The sequence below is a fragment of the Tiliqua scincoides genome, chromosome 16 (genome assembly GCF_035046505.1).
Source record: "Tiliqua scincoides isolate rTilSci1 chromosome 16, rTilSci1.hap2, whole genome shotgun sequence".
In the NCBI taxonomy this organism is placed as follows: domain Eukaryota; kingdom Metazoa; phylum Chordata; class Lepidosauria; order Squamata; family Scincidae; genus Tiliqua; species Tiliqua scincoides.
The window spans coordinates 3,672,432-3,689,748 of record NC_089836.1 but is presented as its reverse complement, the minus strand read 5'-3'; the positions used below and the strand labels follow the sequence as shown (position 1 = coordinate 3,689,748).

The 17,317-nt window shown below is 49.9% G+C and overlaps 2 protein-coding genes across 3 annotated transcripts; one reads left to right on the top strand and one right to left on the bottom strand.

Moving 5' to 3' along the window:
- The first annotated feature begins 666 nt into the window (after positions 1-666).
- On the top strand, positions 667-14,474 carry ENDOG (endonuclease G). 2 transcript variants are annotated; one of them, XM_066610518.1, is made up of 3 exons: positions 667-1,467; positions 2,255-2,364; positions 13,616-14,474. In XM_066610518.1, exons 1-3 carry the CDS (start codon positions 964-966, stop codon positions 13,746-13,748), a joined length of 747 nt encoding a protein of 248 aa, XP_066466615.1. In that variant the 5' UTR covers positions 667-963; the 3' UTR covers positions 13,749-14,474. The 2 variants fall into 2 exon arrangements, with proteins under 2 accessions (XP_066466615.1, XP_066466614.1); XM_066610517.1 differs by lacking the exon at positions 13,616-14,474 and adding an exon at positions 3,718-5,491 and having other exon boundaries at positions 678-1,467.
- On the bottom strand, positions 6,166-16,790 carry SPOUT1 (SPOUT domain containing methyltransferase 1). Its single transcript, XM_066610516.1, has 12 exons — positions 16,736-16,790; positions 15,915-15,945; positions 14,764-14,880; positions 14,117-14,276; positions 12,689-12,778; positions 12,317-12,366; positions 11,356-11,486; positions 10,117-10,189; positions 9,745-9,843; positions 8,370-8,475; positions 8,128-8,275; positions 6,166-6,712 (listed from the first exon to the last, which is right to left on the bottom strand). The coding sequence occupies exons 1-12, from the start codon at positions 16,769-16,771 to the stop codon at positions 6,647-6,649; spliced, it is 1,107 nt and encodes a 368-aa protein (XP_066466613.1). The 5' UTR covers positions 16,772-16,790; the 3' UTR covers positions 6,166-6,646.
- Positions 16,791-17,317: the final 527 nt, after the last annotated feature.

Genomic DNA, 17,317 nt, shown 5'->3' with positions numbered 1-17,317 from the left:
AAGTGCTAAAAGTTTGAGAACTACTGTTGGTGATAACCAACTTCTAGCATTGCATTAGTTAACCCTCTAATGTGTGGGGGGGGGGGGAGAGAGAGAGAGAGGAACCCTGTCCTGGTGGAGTCCTGTCATTAGTGTCAAATCTCATTTTAAAAATGTCAATCTCTACCCATGAAGCTCTTCTGCTGACGTTGGAGGAGGGTCACATGCATAGAGATAGAAAAAGACTAGAGTGACACAGGACCTTCCTGGACAGTTGAAAGCTACATTGTGGTCTGGGGTTCTTTATGTGCCTTCAGATGTTGGATTTAACCCCTTTTGGCCCGCCCCCAGGTGTACCCATTTGATCCCTGTTGCGTATATGCAACGTTGGGCAGAAATGGCTTTTAAAAATACGCTTTCTGAATTAGAGCAGCGTCTCTTTGCTGTCGCTTTGTTGGAGGGAAAAACCTCCTGGAGAACCAGCAACTGTCAGCTAGCGACCATGCGATTGATACTATGGACTTATCAAGGCTACAGTCCTACTTACACTGCCCTGGTAGTAAGCCTCACTGTCTATAATGGCACTTACTTCTGAGTAGACATGCATAGGTTTGGGCTCTAAGGCTGCAGTGCTAGCCACACTTTCCTGGGAGTAAGCCCCCATTGACTATAATGGGACTTCCTTCTGAGTAGACAGGTATAGAATTGTGCTCTTCGTCTGCTACTAAATAGCTGCGGCCCCTTTAAGGGACGGGCCAAGGTTGCAACAATGTCAATGGAACGTTGGGAGCTGAGCGTTCCACGACCCCATTCAAAACTTGTCGCTCTTCTCCCCCCCCCCCCAGCCGGTGGAACGTTCCATCCCATTCATAAACTTGTGACTGTGTCCGGGCGGTGGATAGAACGTTGGGAGCGGAGCGTTCCATCCCATTCATAAGCTTGCCTTGTGGGTGCGCTCGCCGTGGTCTGGGCCACCTGGCCGGGATGCAGCGCCTCTGGAGCAGCCGCTGGTGGGCACCGGCCGCCTCCCTGGCGCTGGGGCTGGGGCTGGGGGCGGGCTTGCCTGCCAGCTGGAAGGAGGCCCCCCCGGCGGAAGGGCTGCTAGCTCGGCTGCCGGTGGTGCCCGTGGTGGCTGCCGCCGCCGCCGCCTCCCTGGACCCTGCCCGCCCCGGGGAACTGGCCAAGTACGGCCTGCCGGGGCTGTCCCAGCTGCGCAGCCGGGAGTCCTACGTGCTGTGCTACGACCCCCGGAGCCGGAGCGCCCTGTGGGTGCTGGAGCAGCTCAGCGCCGCCACGGTCAGCGGCCCGTCGGAGCGCGGCGCCTGCGAGTTCCGCGAGGACGACTCGGTGCACGAGTACCACCGCGCTAGCAACGCTGACTACCGGGGCAGCGGCTTCGACCGGGGGCACCTGGCCGCCGCCGCCAACCACCGGTGGAGCCAGAAGGCCATGGGGGACACCTTCTACCTGAGCAACATCGCACCCCAGGTAGAGGAGCCCTGGAGCCCCCATCCGCCCACACCCCGAAGGAGCCCTGGGACCCCATCCCATCCCTCCACCCACACCTCAAAGGAGCCCTGGCGCCCCATCCCATGAATCTGCCCATCCATCTCTCTACCTACACCCCAAAGGAGACCTGGAGACCCTACACCCTGGAGACCCCCCCCATCCATCCACACACACCCCCAACTCTCTAATCCTGTGCATGACTTCTCTGAAGTGAGCCCCACTGGAAGAGTTACAGCCCACTTCTATGCATGTCTGTTCAGAAGTAAGTCCCATTAGAGTCAATGGGGCTTGTTCTAGAAGGGTAGCCTTGATCTTGTCTGATCTCCGAAGCTAAGCAGGGTCAGGCCTGGTTAGTACTTGGATGGGAGACCGCCTGGGAATACCGGGTGCTGTAGGCTTATATACCATAGTCTTGGACTGAACCAAGGTTGCCAACCAGGCAACCAACAGCTAAAACGGCAGAGAGACGGGCACCTTAAAAGACTAGCTCAAGTGTGAAACTTAATTACAAAACACTTGGTTCCCTTCTCTTCATCCTGGCAGAGTTCGTGGCAAAGGTGAGATTCAAACTGGTGATCAACTAAAAAACAAACAGAACCCAAAACTATGGTTCTCCAGCAGTCTGAAGTGTTACAACCCATTCCCCCACCTCCTTGCCCTACTGCTTTATATTATAGACCAAGCCTCACCTTGAATCTCTTCTTCTGATCCCTGTTTCTCCCAGTTTGGTTACTAAACCTGAGAGGGGGGCTTCTTTTGTTTCCAGAATCCTCACCTCAATCAGAACGCCTGGAATAACCTAGAGAAATATTGCAGGAGTTTAACCAAATATAACAAGAATGTTTACGTCTGCACTGGGCCACTTTTCCTACCCAGGTAAACTTTGTTTTTAAAATGTGTAACCTTGTCTGCGCTCTCCTCCCCAAGACTGATCTAAATGCTTCCATCCCACCTTACCTGCTGCCATGTCCACCTCTGCTACCACTCTTCCACCACCCCACACCCTCCGTTTGAAGAGGAAGTATGGAGGAGAAGAGTGTTGGCTAGACGTTTGGATGCTCTCGCCCAGGGGTGTCCAGACATTTTGGCAGGAGGGCCACATCATCTCTCTGACAATGTGTCGGGGGCCGGGGGGGCAAAAAGAATTAATTTACATTTAAAATTTGAATAAATTTACGTAAATGTATTTATTAGAGATGGAACTTGTATGAATGAATGAAGGTCTTGCAGTAGCTCAAGGTCTATAAAAGGCCTTGCACAAAGCAAGGCTGACCTTTCCTTTGCTGTCGCTGCTGCATCACAGATATGAAACAGCAAGCAGTGGAGGGAACCCTTGCTCCACAGCTTACGCAAGCGGTCACACAGTTGCCCTCACACTGAGAGCAGCTGTTGTCAGGTCAGCATGGGCTCCAGCAAGTCTCCGGAGGGCCAGAGTCTCATTGGAGACTGGGCGCTCCCCGCGGGCTGGATTGGGAGCTCCCGAGGGCCACAAGTGGCCCCAGGGCCGGGGTTTGGGGACCCCTGCTCTAGCCCACCACTCTTTTCATCCTCTTCTGCTCCATTTCCCTCTTCCATGTCTTCCTACTGAGAGGGAAGTAAGAACAAAGGATGGTAGAGGCTGGAGTGCATCTATCACCATGCCAGCCCCTGAGTGCATCTGTCACCAAGCCTCAGTTATCTCCATGAATGGGCTGGCCCTCTTGGCAGGAAGATCAGTTGCAGTCTTCTGGAATTGCCAGTGAGGGAAAGAGGCTCTTAAGGCCTACTTTACTCCAAGGAGTAAAGTACTTGTAAAGTAAAGTAAAGTACTCCTTGGAGTAAAGTACTTTACTCCAAGGAGTAAAGTCAGCAAGGGCTGAAGGCAGGGTGATCCTGGTGGCATAGTGTGGTGGCATCTAACCGGTACTGAAAGGGATTTTATAAATAAATGTTGATGATGATGATAGTGGAGTTACATGTGTGGTGTTTGGGTAATGGGATGGGCACCTAGACAGTGCTAGAACCCAAACATGAGGTGCATGCACTTGGGTGTGGTGCATATGGCTCAGCTGGGAGTGGGCCCATAGCAACGGAGCACCTGCTTTGCATGCAAAAGATCTCAGGTTCAATCTCTGGAAGCATCTCCAGGGATGTCTGAAACCTTTGAGAGCTGCTGCCGGTCTGTCACTACTGAGCTAGGTGGACCAATGACTAAGGACGCCACGTCCTTAACCACTGTCCTTGATGCAGGTTGGAAACCGATGGGAAGATGTATGTGAAGTACCAGGTGATTGGGAAAAACCACGTGGCTGTCCCCACTCACTTCTTCAAGGTGCTCATTCTGGAGAAACCCAGCGGGGAGATAGAGCTGCGTTCCTATGTCATGCCCAACACCCCGGTGGATGAGAAGATCCCGCTGGAGCGCTTCCTGGTCCCTATCGAGAGCATCGAACGGGCATCAGGGCTGCTCTTTGTCCCCAACATCCTGAAACGGACAAGCAACTTAAAAGCCATCACAGCTGGAAAGACCTAAATGGTCTTGCCCCGACACCTCAAAGACAGACCAACCGCCCTGCCCATGAAGGCTGCAGCCTTGCCCAGCCCTTAATTTGGCTGTGCTGCAAGGTGCTTCCTGCAAGATTTTCTCTGTGACTTAACAATGCAAAGTCAGTTCTCTGGCCAGCTCTCACACTGCCACCCCCGTGCTGGATGCTGCCCTGAGATCTCTTGCACTTGCACGGAATATTGCCCACACCTCTCTTTCTCCACGTCACCGTGGAACCAGTTAATGCTGCAGCTCCCCCCTTTAGAGAGCTGGTGTTGTTCTCAAATAGCATCCTGGCCCGGTCTTTGTTTTAGTGTTCAGTGGCAGACCATTCACCAACATAAGACTGAAGGCAGTTGCGCTTTTTTTGTGGTAGCTGCAGGGCAAAGCTAACCATGACGAGGAAAATGGGGTGTACGAATGGCAAAGGCAAAAGCTATGGTCCTTGTAAGGAAAAATCTTTTCCCCTGTATTCTGATTTTACTCCCCTGCAACTACAATTGTACCCTGGCTGTTTTTAAAATTGATCCAGCCCAGGAGAGAATTACTCTGTAGCCTAAGCAGTTAAAAACAGCTGAATAGGTGAAGGGGAGAAATGGCAGATGTGGGAAACTTAAACACGCCTCTCTGCTGTCCATCTCCAAATACCTTTCCCCAGCTCCCTGGTTTGGGTTACCTTGGCGCATGCCGGCTTGGAAACGGGTGTTTGTCAGGGCATTGTGTGTTTCTGCCCTTAGTCTCAGGTTGATTTCTCTCTCCCCCCACCCCCCATCAATTCCTGTACAGGCTGGCAATAAAAGATTAAAAACCCAGAAAAGTAGCCCTGAGTCCTATTTGGCCGTAACAAGATTCTACTTAATTCTTTTGGTAAGCAGAGTGTGTAAATATAGGCAGCCTGACCCCGTTGTCCTGTCACCTACTTTTCCTTGGTTTGCTTTTTATGTGTTTAGAAGCTCACACCCTGGGTTTGATCTGATTGATGTCTGAATCACAACCACTGGTGTATTAGTGCCTTGTGGCTTTAGGTAAACCCCTCCCTCTCTGCCTCCGTCATCTTCATCGGCAAGATAATTATCATGTGGGGATAATCACACATGGCACGGCCTACTCTATGGGGCTGTCGTTAGGATTATAGCGTGTGCAGTGTTTTGCACTCTCCATTCTACAAATGCGATGCCTTTAAAGGAACTGACTGTTCTCAAGTTGGAGAAAAGATATTTCGTTTTAAATGTAAATCCTGATCTGCTTGAAGGAAAAAAAAAAAGGAACTGCTTGTTTTATATTAAGATGCTCCTACAATATTCCATTACATTCTGTCTTTACCCCTGCTAACTGAGTAAGAGGCACTTTTTCAAGTGGGTGCTCCTTTTTTTAGCAGGGGGAGAGTAACTGGCCCACCTCACCCCAGCACTGTCTGTTCTAGTGGCTGTCTGCTGGTATTCTTTTGCATCTTTTTAGATTGTGAGCCCTTTTGGGACAGGGAGCCATTTAGTTATTTGATTTTTCTCTGTAAACCGCTTTGTGAACTTTGAGTTGAAAAGCGGTATATAAATACTGTTAATAATAATAATAATAATAATAATAATAATAATAATAATAATAGTATAGTGGTTCCAACACTGTGGGTGGTGACACACCAGTGGGTCACAACCTGATAGTTGGTGGGTCATGAAACTGACAAGCCGCTAAGGAAAATGTATTGAGCCCTAGGGAAAGTGAAACTGAGGCACACGTACATATTTACCCACAAGCAGGTGAACATGCCTAAGTCCACTTTGAAGGAAAATATGAGAGGAACATGACAGTACCAAAATGGTCCCAATCTGGTGAACACAAGCCTCCCCCCCAAAAAAAAAAAACAGGAAGGAAGTCACCCCCCCAATGGACAAGGAAAATGTATTGAGTCCTACGGAAAGTGAAACTGAGCTGTGAAACATGTGCAAGTTAACTCATGAGTAGGCAAACATGCCTCGGCTCCCATTGAAGGCCAGACACGGGGATGCAGACCACCAGAATGGTCCCAATTGAATGAACCTGGAGCTCCACAAACAATCCAGAAAGTGATCCCCCCCACACACACCATAGGAAAAAGGATAAAAATATATGAGAAAAACCATAGAAGAAAGGATAAAAACAGAGGCGTGAGCAGCTGGTAAAATGAAACTTTCTTTTAGTCTTGTAAAGCTAAGGGGGCCCTGACAGAGTGTAATTTAAAAAGTGGGTCTGGCCCTGGAAGGTTTGGAACTACCGGCCTGGTATATTTCATTTTCCATTCTAAGTTGTACAGAAGTTTCAATGCCTGAGAGTTCAAGGTTGTCACTTGTTTGCCACATCCTGTAACCTGGGCTGGACGCTGCTATTCCAAACACAGCAGCCACGACAGCTTTCTAAAGCAGCTTCCCTTGGTCTCCCAGTTTGTTCAGTTCGCTTTTGGCCACTGCAAACAGATCAGTTTCCACCACCCAACGTAAACAGCTGGCTGGGGGTTTGATTGCATTTACTGCCCTCCAATGGAAGCGATGCTCAAGGTGTACAGAAAAGGTTGCTGGTGTATCGCCCTCTGTCTTAGCTTGACCAGCGACTCCGGGGTAAAGTGACAGAGCAGTGGGCTTAAGAGTTGCTTGTTCCTTCCCTTCAGCTTTTCTTAACCGCTTCGACAATCTTTGGCCTCAGTGCCGACAAAGAGATGAGGATGGCTTCCTGGAAAAGAAGGCACGAACTGTGTTAAGACAACAGGGGCTCTCTCTCGGCCCCGATTCTCAGGCAACGCAAGCAGCTGCCAATGATCTCAAGAGGCAATGGCTTCTTTCCCCACCTACCCAGGCCAAAAAAAAAACCAGGGGACCAGCCTCAGCAGGGGTGCTTTGTGCACCAAAGGTCTCGGATTCAAACCCTACCTCTCCAGGTAGGACAGAGTAAAATCCCCACCTGCAAATTCTGACAGCCAGTCTTGATGAGACTTAAAAAGCAGCTTCTTATGGAAATTATCCATATGTAATAATCAGGCTGTCCTTCCCAATAGGATAGTTGGGAACCTCCCACTTCAATACTTACTGGGGCTTGTTGTGCACCATCATCCCAATCCCTCAGCCTCAACTCCCCCATCTGCAAAACAGCTCTCATAACAGAGCTATTGTAAGGACTACTGAGTGTCCAATATCGCTGGGAGATCAGTGATCAGACACCAGCCTCCGAGTGACATAAGAAGAGCCCCGCTGGATCAGGCCAAGGGCCCATCCAGTCCAGCGTCCTATATCTCCTGTACAGTGGCCCACCAGATGCCTCAGGGAGCACTCAAGACCACAAGGCACTTGTACTCTGTTGCCACTCCCTTGCGCCTGGCATTCTGAGGTAGCCTAAAACCAGGAGATTGCATATACCCATCATGGCTTATAAGCTTTGATGGATTTTTTCCTCCATGTCCAATCCCCTTTTAAAGGCATCTAGGCCAGATGCCATTACCACATCCTCCGGCAAGGAGTTCCACACATTAATTACACAATAGTTAAAAGAAATATTTTAGCTGTTCTTCATTTTATATGTCTCAATTTTGTCCTGCTGCAGATGAGATAACACTCGCACCGTGGATGCAGGAAAAACTGGCAATAGAGGCTGTATCGAGACAATCTCTTTAGCATTAGATCAGATCCGTGTGACCTCTGTTGCTGGGACGAACAGGAAATTATGCCCTGGTCTTATCACCTAGGAAGAGGTAGGCTGAACATGCTCAGAATGTACTGGGGGCTTTAAAAACCCTGGCCAAGGATAGGGTAGGGGTAGGTCTGGAGCCCAAGGCTAAAGGTTATTGCTGGCTTCATTCTGAGTGTCAGGTGACCTCTGGGTCCCAGGGCAGTTGCTCTGTTCACACATTTTTTGTTTACTTGTGGGCTTACATGTACGCAAGTTTATATTAAAATGTGTTTAGATCCTTTTGGTCCATAAACTCACATGCACTTTCTAAACACCTATTTGGATTGCTTTCTGTTCTACCATAGAGCTATAGAGCCTGTAATAAATTTTACTTTTAAGAGTCTACAGCCCTTGGTTGTGAACCCGGGCCCTGCAAAAAAACTGGGCCCCATAGCTTCTAAGGCCGACCCGGCCTGGTGGCTTACCTCAGTTCTGATGGTGCGGCTTCCCTGCCCCGGGCAGGTATTGATGTACAAGTCAAACAAGGTGCTTGGATCAGTGACCTCCAGGTTGGGGTCGGCGTCCACTCCTGCTTCCAGGCCCTGCAAGCCTCCAAACACAATCAGGGCATGGCTGGGATGAAGGAGAGAGGTTTCAGTGAGGGGGGAAAGGGGGCTTCTGATTCTGTCAGGAGATTGGGAAGGAGGGCAAAGACCCGCCCGGTTACCTGAAAGAAGGAGGGAGTGTTGCTTGATCCACCAAGGTCCCTCGTTCAGAGGTCCCAATGGAGAGGTCATAGCCTTCCTTGAACGGGCATTCAGCAAATACAGAACCTGGGGAGAAAATAAGAACATAAGAACAGCCCCACTGGATCAGGCCATAGGCCCATCTAGTCCAGCTTCCTGTATCTCACAGCGGCCCACCAAATGCCCCAGGGAGCACACCAGATAACAAGAGACCTCATCCTGGTGCCCTCCCTTGCATCTGACATAGCCCATTTCTAAAATCAGGAGGTTGCGCATACACATCATGGCTTGTACCCCGTAATGGATTTTTCCTCCAGAAAATTGTCCAATCCCCCTTTAAAGGCGTCTAGGGTAGAAGCCAGCACCACATCCTGTGGCAAGGAGTTCCACAGACCAACCACACGCTGAGTAAAGAAATATTTTCTTTTGTCTGTCCTAACCCGCCCAACACTCAATTTGAATGGCTGTCCCCTGGTTCTGGTATTATGTGAGAGTGTAATGCATGCATGAATATCAATGGATATTCATGAAAAATGAATATTAATAGAAAATGGATATCAATGGAAAATGGATGCATGAATATCAAAGCAGGGTGTCAATGTGTAAAGAAATGAAAGTAAATGTCATCACTAAATCACTGACATCTCTAAAAGAAGTTAGGAAAGAGTGTCTTCTGCCCCAACACCTCCGGGTCTCCGGAGCAAGGCAATCTCAAAGCCTCCCACTAGTAGGGCAGACATCACAAAACTGCTTTTTCTTTCATAATCAAACAGCCATTTGAACACAAGACGCTGCCTTCTAGAGTCAGACCCTGGGTCCACTTGGTTTGCTAACTGCCTGCAGTGACCGGAAAGGTCTATCCCAGCCAGATGGGAGATATTAGAGATCAAACCTGGGTCCTCCAGTACGCAAAACAAGTGCTCTACAGTGTTTCTCAAACTGTGGGTCGTGAACCAATTTCAGGTGGGTCCCCATTCATTTCAATATTTTATTTTTAATACATTAGTCTTGATGCTACCCTGGTATGTGACTGTATTTGGAAAAATGTTACATATCTGTAATTTTAACAGGCTACTTTGTATATGCTTTTAACAATGATAGTCAACGGGGCTTACTCCGGGGTATGTGTCAGTAGTATTGCAGCCTAGGATTTTTTTTTTTAAATGTTTCCTGCTTGATGATGTCACTTCTGGTCATGACATCACTTCCAGTGGGTCCTGACAGGCTCTCATTTTAAAAAGTGGGTCCTGGTTCTAAAAGATGTGAGAACCACTGCACTGAGCTATTGTCCCCAACGCACGGTGGGCAGACACAAGGTCTTGTGGGATTTCTTTATATTAAGAAATGAACACTCACTCAGACAGGAAGCTAAGCGAACGCTGTAGCCCCAGTACAGGCCGGAAACGGTTCGGGGATGGTGCGATGACACGACTGTGCCTTTCTGGGTCTTGCTGTCTAGAAGGGAAGTTGGTGGGTCAGCAGATTATCACCACTCCAAACAGTCCCCTCCTCTTCTTCCCCTCCCAGGCTCCTGCCTTGTTTTTAACTCAAGGGACTTTCAAGGAAATGATCATGGTGCCATCAAAAGTGATGGTGGCAGCAGCCAAAGGTGGGGGGCATGCGTGCAATTGGGTGCAACAGGGGCAACCTCAAGAGAGCAAGGGGAACACATAGGCCACTCCTTCAGGCGATTACAACCTGCCCCGAGGCAGGGCATCAAGACATCACCTGGATACTGCTTCTCATCCAGCCGCACCGTGACTCGAAGGCCAGCTTCCAGCTGCCGATCGATCTGTACCTCCTGCAGGAAAGCCCCCCCAGCAGAAATCAAGCCTGAGAAACCACCGTCTCTGTGAGCTAACAACTATGGGCTACTCAGTTACGTGCGCCACTTCCCATCTTGCCAGCCATTGGCTGAACAGCTGCCATGTCACAGAATGTTCAAGGACATTTCTAGCGGGGAGAGGGAAGTGCCCATCATATAATTTTGAGTTGAGGGCCAATTCTTATATAACAAGCGCAGCACAGGAATTAAATTTGGAATGACGGACTTCTACGCCATCCAAGTAACACCTGAATCCCAGAACTGGATGGGACCAATGGATGATACATAGTTACTTGCTTATTGTTTACTGTGTGTTTAATTGACAGATTGGAAATGAACCAAGCTTTCCTCTTAAAAACAAAACACCAAAACTAGCACTGAAGTAAGCAGACTCTTGAAGTCAAACATCCTTTAGGAGTTTAGCAAAGAGGACAGCATCTTATGTGCTACACTTATAGGAATGTAGCTCCTCCTAGAAGCTCAGGGCAGCGTATGTGGTTCTCCCACTGTCTGTTTTATCCTCCCAACAGCCCTGTGAAGTGGATTCACCATAAAGATGGAGACTGGCCTAGGGACACCCTGAATGGTTGTGTGGGGGACTCAAGGTCTTCTTTTGCCAACTCTAACTGTTGTTGGCATCCTTCAGTCTCGGAAGACTATGGTGTCACGCTCTGAATGGTGGTTCTGGAACAGAGTGTCCTCTCCAGTGCGCAAAGCCTGGGTAAAGTAGGTATGGAGGATAGGCTGTTACCCATGCAGCAAATCCCCCCTCTCCACGTCGGTGAAATGGTCCAATGGAAAGGCAGAGACCAATACGGTTGGTTCCAACTCTAACTACTACCCCACAATAGCTAACTACAACATGGAGTACAAAAGACAAGGATGCGAACACACTTTTGAGCTTTCCTACAGTTTCCAAGAGGAAATCTGTGACTGCTTCTGGATCTCACCTGCTACCTTAAGGCCAGAGAATGTCCTATTTGCCTTTTATATTAATGGTGATGCAAAAAGAAGCTCAGCCATTATATTTCTGAGTCACACAGTGTATGCCAAAGAACCACGTGGGGCTTGCGAGCCAGGATTTGGCCACTCCTGTCACAGAGGACGGGACAGCACCAACTATAGGACAAGCTACAATTTACCTTCCGCATTCCACAATTAACAAAGGACCCCCGGCCTGGTTTGGTGGGGCGGGCTAAAACCACTCCTTCACGGTATTTCGATTCCTCATCCACCCGTACGTGGTGGGGGCTATCTAAGGGGTTCAGGAGCCCTGCAAGCAGAGGACAGAAATGCAGAAAGGTAGCCACGATTTTCAAGAGGATAGTTCACAGGGCATGATGAGAGCTCAGTCCTTTGCAGCACCATAAGGTGAATACGTATAATTATTTCCATACTGCAAATGGGGAAGACTGAGAGGGAAGCAGTTTGCCTAAGACCACCTAAGTTCACGGCATTGGGAGAGTCAAACCAAGACAGTCTTAATTTGTAGGTCAGCCACTGTGCTGTATCAGCTCCCAAGAGAAGGCTGTTGGCAACCTTCAGTCTTGGAAGACTCTGTTATCGCACTCTGGATGGTGGTTCTGGCACAGCGTCTAGTGTGGCTGAAAAGGCCGATTCGGGAGTGACAATCCCTTCCACGCTGGGAGCAAGTGCAGTCTGTCCCTGGTCTGTCTCCCTGGCTATGGGCCTTCCTTCTTTGCCTCTTAGCCTCAGACTGTTGGCCAAGTGTCTCTTCAAACTGGGAAAGGCCATGCTGCACAGCCTGCCTCAAAGCGGGCTGCTCAGAGGCCAGGGTTTCCCACCTGTTGAGGTCCACTCCTAAGGCCTTCAGAACCCTCTTGCAGATGTCCTCGTATCGCAGCTGTGGTCTACCTGTAGGGCGCTTTCCTTGCACGAGTTCTCCATAGAGGAGATCCTTTGGGATCCGGCCATCATCCATTCTCACGACATGACCGAGCCAACGCGGGCGTCTCTGTTTCAGCAGTGCATACATGCTAAGGATTCCAGCTCGTAAAGGCAGCTTTGTATGAATGAAGATGGGGGGGGGAGTAGCATATGAACATAGGAAATCGGCACACAACAGTCAACTCCAGGCCTTACCTGCAAACTGCAGATCTTGGTGCTTTGGAAAAAAGGCCTTCCTTAGATACCTGTTCAAAGAGAGAAAGCAGCACAAAACAAAGTATGTTTTGTTCTTCCTGCAAGGCAGAGGTGCCTGTGAATTCCCTGGGCAATGTGCTGCGCGACACACCTGCTGCAGGGCCATCCTTGGCAACATTCCCTACAGATGCACTGGCCAAGGATCCATGCGCATCAGAGATTCCATGGACATGTGGACATGCTTCTCCCAGTGGAGGCAAGTGTGGGGGACAGAGGTGAAGGCCCCCTGCCAATCTGCTGCCTGAGAAGACTGTCTCAGTTGACCTCATGCATGGGCCGGCCCTACCCAGGAGCATCAGAGCCGTTACTTACTGGGGACATTCTAGGTACTGCAGGATCCGGGCCAGTTGCACACAACCTTGGCCCCGCTTCTTGACTCCTTCAAATTCCCCCTCCACCGTCCTGCAAAGGAAAAATCAACACAGCTCTTGAAGATGAGAGGTTTTTATTTGTTTTAAAAGGACTGCAGGATCTGTCTCGGGACCTGAGCTTTTCAACCAGGGTCTTCACAATATGCAGATGGTGGTCGCTGCAGCAGGGCTGAAGACCATGTGGCACTGCTCTGCCTGAACTGATCTTGTTGGGAAAGGGGAATGGCTGGGGCAGGGGTGCCCTTGTTGCCAAACAGCCCCACTCAGGAACCCTTTTGTCTTCCTTTGTTCTGGCCACTACAGGCCCCCAGGCTTCACACATGACACAAATACAGCTTGATGGGGAGCAGAGTGCCTCGTGGCACTCAGGCTGTCGTTGGACCAAGCATTCTCGCCTCTCCTTGCATATGGGCCAGGCTATTCTGTTGGGTGCTCAGACAAGCAAAGCCCATCCCACTGCCATAGTACCCTGTAGACCAGGGATGCCCAAACCCCGGCCCTGGGGCCACTTGTGGCCCTCAAGGATTCCCAATCCGGCCCTCAGGGAGCCCAGTCTCCAATGAGCCTCTGGCCCTCCAGAGACTTGCTGCAGCCCACACTGGCCTGACGCAACCGCTCTCAGCATGACGGCCGACTGTTCGTCCTCTCACATGAGCTGTGGGACGAGGGCTCCCTCCACTGCTTGCTGTTTCACGTCTGTGATACAGCAGTGGCAGCAAAGGAAAGTCTGGCCTTGCTTTGTGCAAGGACTTTTATAGGCCTTGAGCTATTGCAAGACCTTCATTCATTCATATGTTCCATCTCTAATATATTCATTTACGCAAATTTATTCAAATTTGAAATTTAAATTAATTCTTTTTTCCCCCAGCCCCGACACAGAGTGTCAGAGAGGTGATGTGGCCCTCCTGCCAAAAACTTTGGACACCCCTGCTGTAGACATTGCTCCAGCCATGCTGCGGCCTACGAGAACTTTACCTGAAACCCTTGACTCAGTGGATTAAGGACAGGTATTTTTGACCTCTGGCTCTTGCCTTTCTATTTTCTCTTTGGTGACACCAAATGTACGTCGCACTTTTCAGACCTCTTCCTGCCTCTCTTCCCTGGTGGTTGAGTATCTTAAATGTCCAGAAGCCCAGAGATCTGCCTCTAGGTCTCCCTTGGATTCAGTCTTCTTCTTCCCAACTACAACAAGGACTCTGAGATCCTTTTCATTTAATCTTTGGACCTGTTTGGTCTCCCAGTTAACAGTACTAGTGAAGAGATCTGGGCAGTCGTGAACAAACTCCCACTGCAAGCTGCTTATCCTAGACCAAAGCAGCCCTTTGATTCAGCTCCAGGGGGAAAGGGGTCACTCCAAGCGCATTCTCACTTTGAATCTTCTTCCTGCTCATCAAACACCACGATCTCATCCACACAAAAGATCACGCAGGCCCTGGCGATCTGCCCAGCGAGGTACGTCCGCAGCTCCGGGGACTGCGCATTGTCAAGAATGGAGCCTGGGAGAGCTACGCTGACTGTGTAGTGACGCCCTAGGAGAGAAGTAAGCCGCGAGTCAGGAAAGGCTGGAATCCTGCAGCACATCTTTCCGGCATGCGCTAGGGGGGCAGGCCCCTCTCCCACTGGTATTCAGTGCCATGCTGCCCCTGAACCAGGAGACAAGGTGTAGCCAAAAGACCCGCATGTCCCCCTCCATGAATTAAATAACTTGGTGAAGAATTGGTCTACAGGGGGTATTCTCCAGGAACTCAGTAGCGCCTCCACACTTAGGGGCAGCGTATCTCCGAACAACAGTCACTAGAGAGCATTAAACACGGTAAGGCAGAGCTGTTGCCCTCACCTACCGATTATGTTATTCCTGGACGCATTTGGTAGGTGAATGTGTGAAACAAGATGCTACAGAAAAACACCTTTGGTCTCACCTAGTTCGGCTCTCCTTCCATTCTCCAGACCAGACCCATTTCCTCAGGGATAGTCAGGTGCAACAGATGTTCCCATCCCCTTTTTGTAAACAGTTACCTTCATCTTTCTTTGGTGCTTCCTCTTCTTTCTGCTTCTCTGCCAGTTGCTGCATCCTCTGCTTTTCTAGCTTCCTCAACAGTTTGAGCTCCTTCCATTTTTTCTTCTCCTCCTTTTCTGGGAGAGAAGCAAAGAACACACTGCACAAGTGGGTCAGCTTAAAGAGACCCCAGGCGTTGGGGAACGGGTTTCAACCCCTCCATTTAATATTGTCTTTAGCCACCTTTTTCCCATTGGTACAACTGCATCCCTTCCAGCATGTTGTAGTGATATATATATTGAAGAGCAGGAGTGCATTGCAATACCCCTGTAGCCACGTTTCACAAAACTACACACACACACAGTCAACTTTCAATGTCTTCCTTAGCAATTTCCTTCTCTTCCCACTTTACTGCCACTTGAAAGCTTATTATTGTTCCATTCAATATATAGCTTATTTCATCCCCAGTGCCTTGGAGTGGGTTGTAAAATTCCAATATATAAACATGCACTAAAAAATATCCCAGATTAATATTGAAAAATATACAGTTTTGGAATTCTAGCCTCTGCATGCTTACTCAGATGTAAGTCCCATTATGTCCAGCAGGACTTACTCCCAGGTAAATTTGCACTAGATTATACACAATCCAGTGCATATCTAAAGGCACAATCCTAACCCCTTATGTCAGTGCTTTCCAGCACTGGCATAGCTGTGCTAATGGGACATGTGCTGCATCCTGCAGTTGGGTGTCACTCACGGAGGCCTCCTCAAAGTAAGGGAATGTTTGCTCCCTTACCTCGAAGCTGCATTGCCCTTATGTCAGTGCTGGAAAGCACTGACATAAGGGGTTAGGATTGCGCCCTGACTCACACAGATGTCAGTTCCACTTTGTTCAGTGGCGCTTCCTCCCAGGAAACTGCATATAGGATTGCAGCCTTAATGCAACCTAAGTACGTACAGACTCCCAGGCAGTCCTTGGGAAAGACAACGGCCCAGACAGGAATCTATGCCCCTTGACAAATATCTCAAAAGGCCTTTTTTGGCCACCATCTATCTTGCTTTGGAACCATCACCTTACAGGAAAGAGATCTGCTTTTGACAGAACAGAATCCCAATAGCTTATTTTTAAAAGATTTGCAAGTTAAGAGCACAGATGCCCCCCCATACTTACTTTCCTTTTTCCATTTGCGCCAGTCAGTCCCCTAGAAAGGAAAGCACAAAGACACTATTGTATGACATAGTTACAGGCACAACTCCTGTTCCTTGGGGGGGCTGAGGCTCAGTCATTGGGGCCCTGCTTCTGATGCAGGTGCTCTCAGATTCACTCCCCGGCTTTTCCATATAGGGCTGGGAAGGACCCTTCTCTCACAGCCTTGGAGGACTGTCACTTCCCACTGCACTCCTGCAAAGCATTTGATCAGTCATAGGGCCCGGTCCTATTCAACTTTCCAGCACTGATGCAGCCATGTTAATGGGGCCTGCGTTGTATCCTGCTGTGGACAAGCAATTCCAGAGGCCTCCTCCAGGTAAGGGAATGTTTCTTCCCCTACCTTGAGGCTGCATCGACGCTGGAAAGCTGGATAGGATCGGGCCCTGAACAGTGCAAGAGGTGTGACAGCGATGAATGTCATGACAAGCACCTGCACTTCAAAGCGTACGGCTAGACCACATCTTGTGGCAGTGAGTTCCACAGATGCACTGCGGGAGGAAGTTCTTCCTGAATCTCTGACCAAGCAGTTTCCCAGGATGATCCCCTCCCCGGTTCTAGTGTCGTGAGAAAGGGAGAAACACGTGCAACTTCAGAAGCCCCCATAACTCCCCCCTGCTGCCCCTTCCCTGAACTGGAACAGCCCCAGATCTGCTGCCTGCCCTCATCTGGAAGCCCCCTGATCGCTTTGGACAGGGAATCTCCGCAGGGTCCTCTGCAGTGACCCAGCCAGGCGCTCCCACGTTCTACAGCCACCCCGTGTCCAGCCCCTCTGCACGTGTCACCTCCGGCAAACGCTTCACTCCGCTTCTCTCCGCCATCTTCCAACAGGCTGTATCAGTTCTGGCAGCTCCGCGGCCGCTGATTGGACGAGGCGCGCAGGAGTAGAACGCCCGCATTGTGACGTCACGTGGGGGAAAAAGTTGCAAGGAAAGGGGGCGGGACGCCGAACCAGCTCGTTGATGGGTGCTGTGTTCAAGCCGCAGTTGCACTGAAAATAAGTGTCTACTCAAGAGTAAATTCAGGGGCCTTTACTCTTTGGGGAGCGCGCACAGAGTGGCAACCGATAAGGGCCCTGCATGCCTAGTGGGTTGCCAACTCTCCAGGATTCAGCCTTAACCTCCAGACAACCCCAGAAGGCAACGCTGGATGCCTGTTCACACTGCATCCTGGCGCAAAACACACATCCCTTAGGGACAGCTTTGGTCAGAGACAACAACCCTGCAGTGCCTGGGTGTGCAGCTCCCTTCAAGCTGGGCCTGGAGGATCTAGGGGTATCAAAGCAATTCTGGGAGCAGGGCCCATGAGAGGGGGGTGCAGGAAGTCAATTGCACCCAGGCCCAGCATCAAAAAGGGGGCTCAACAGC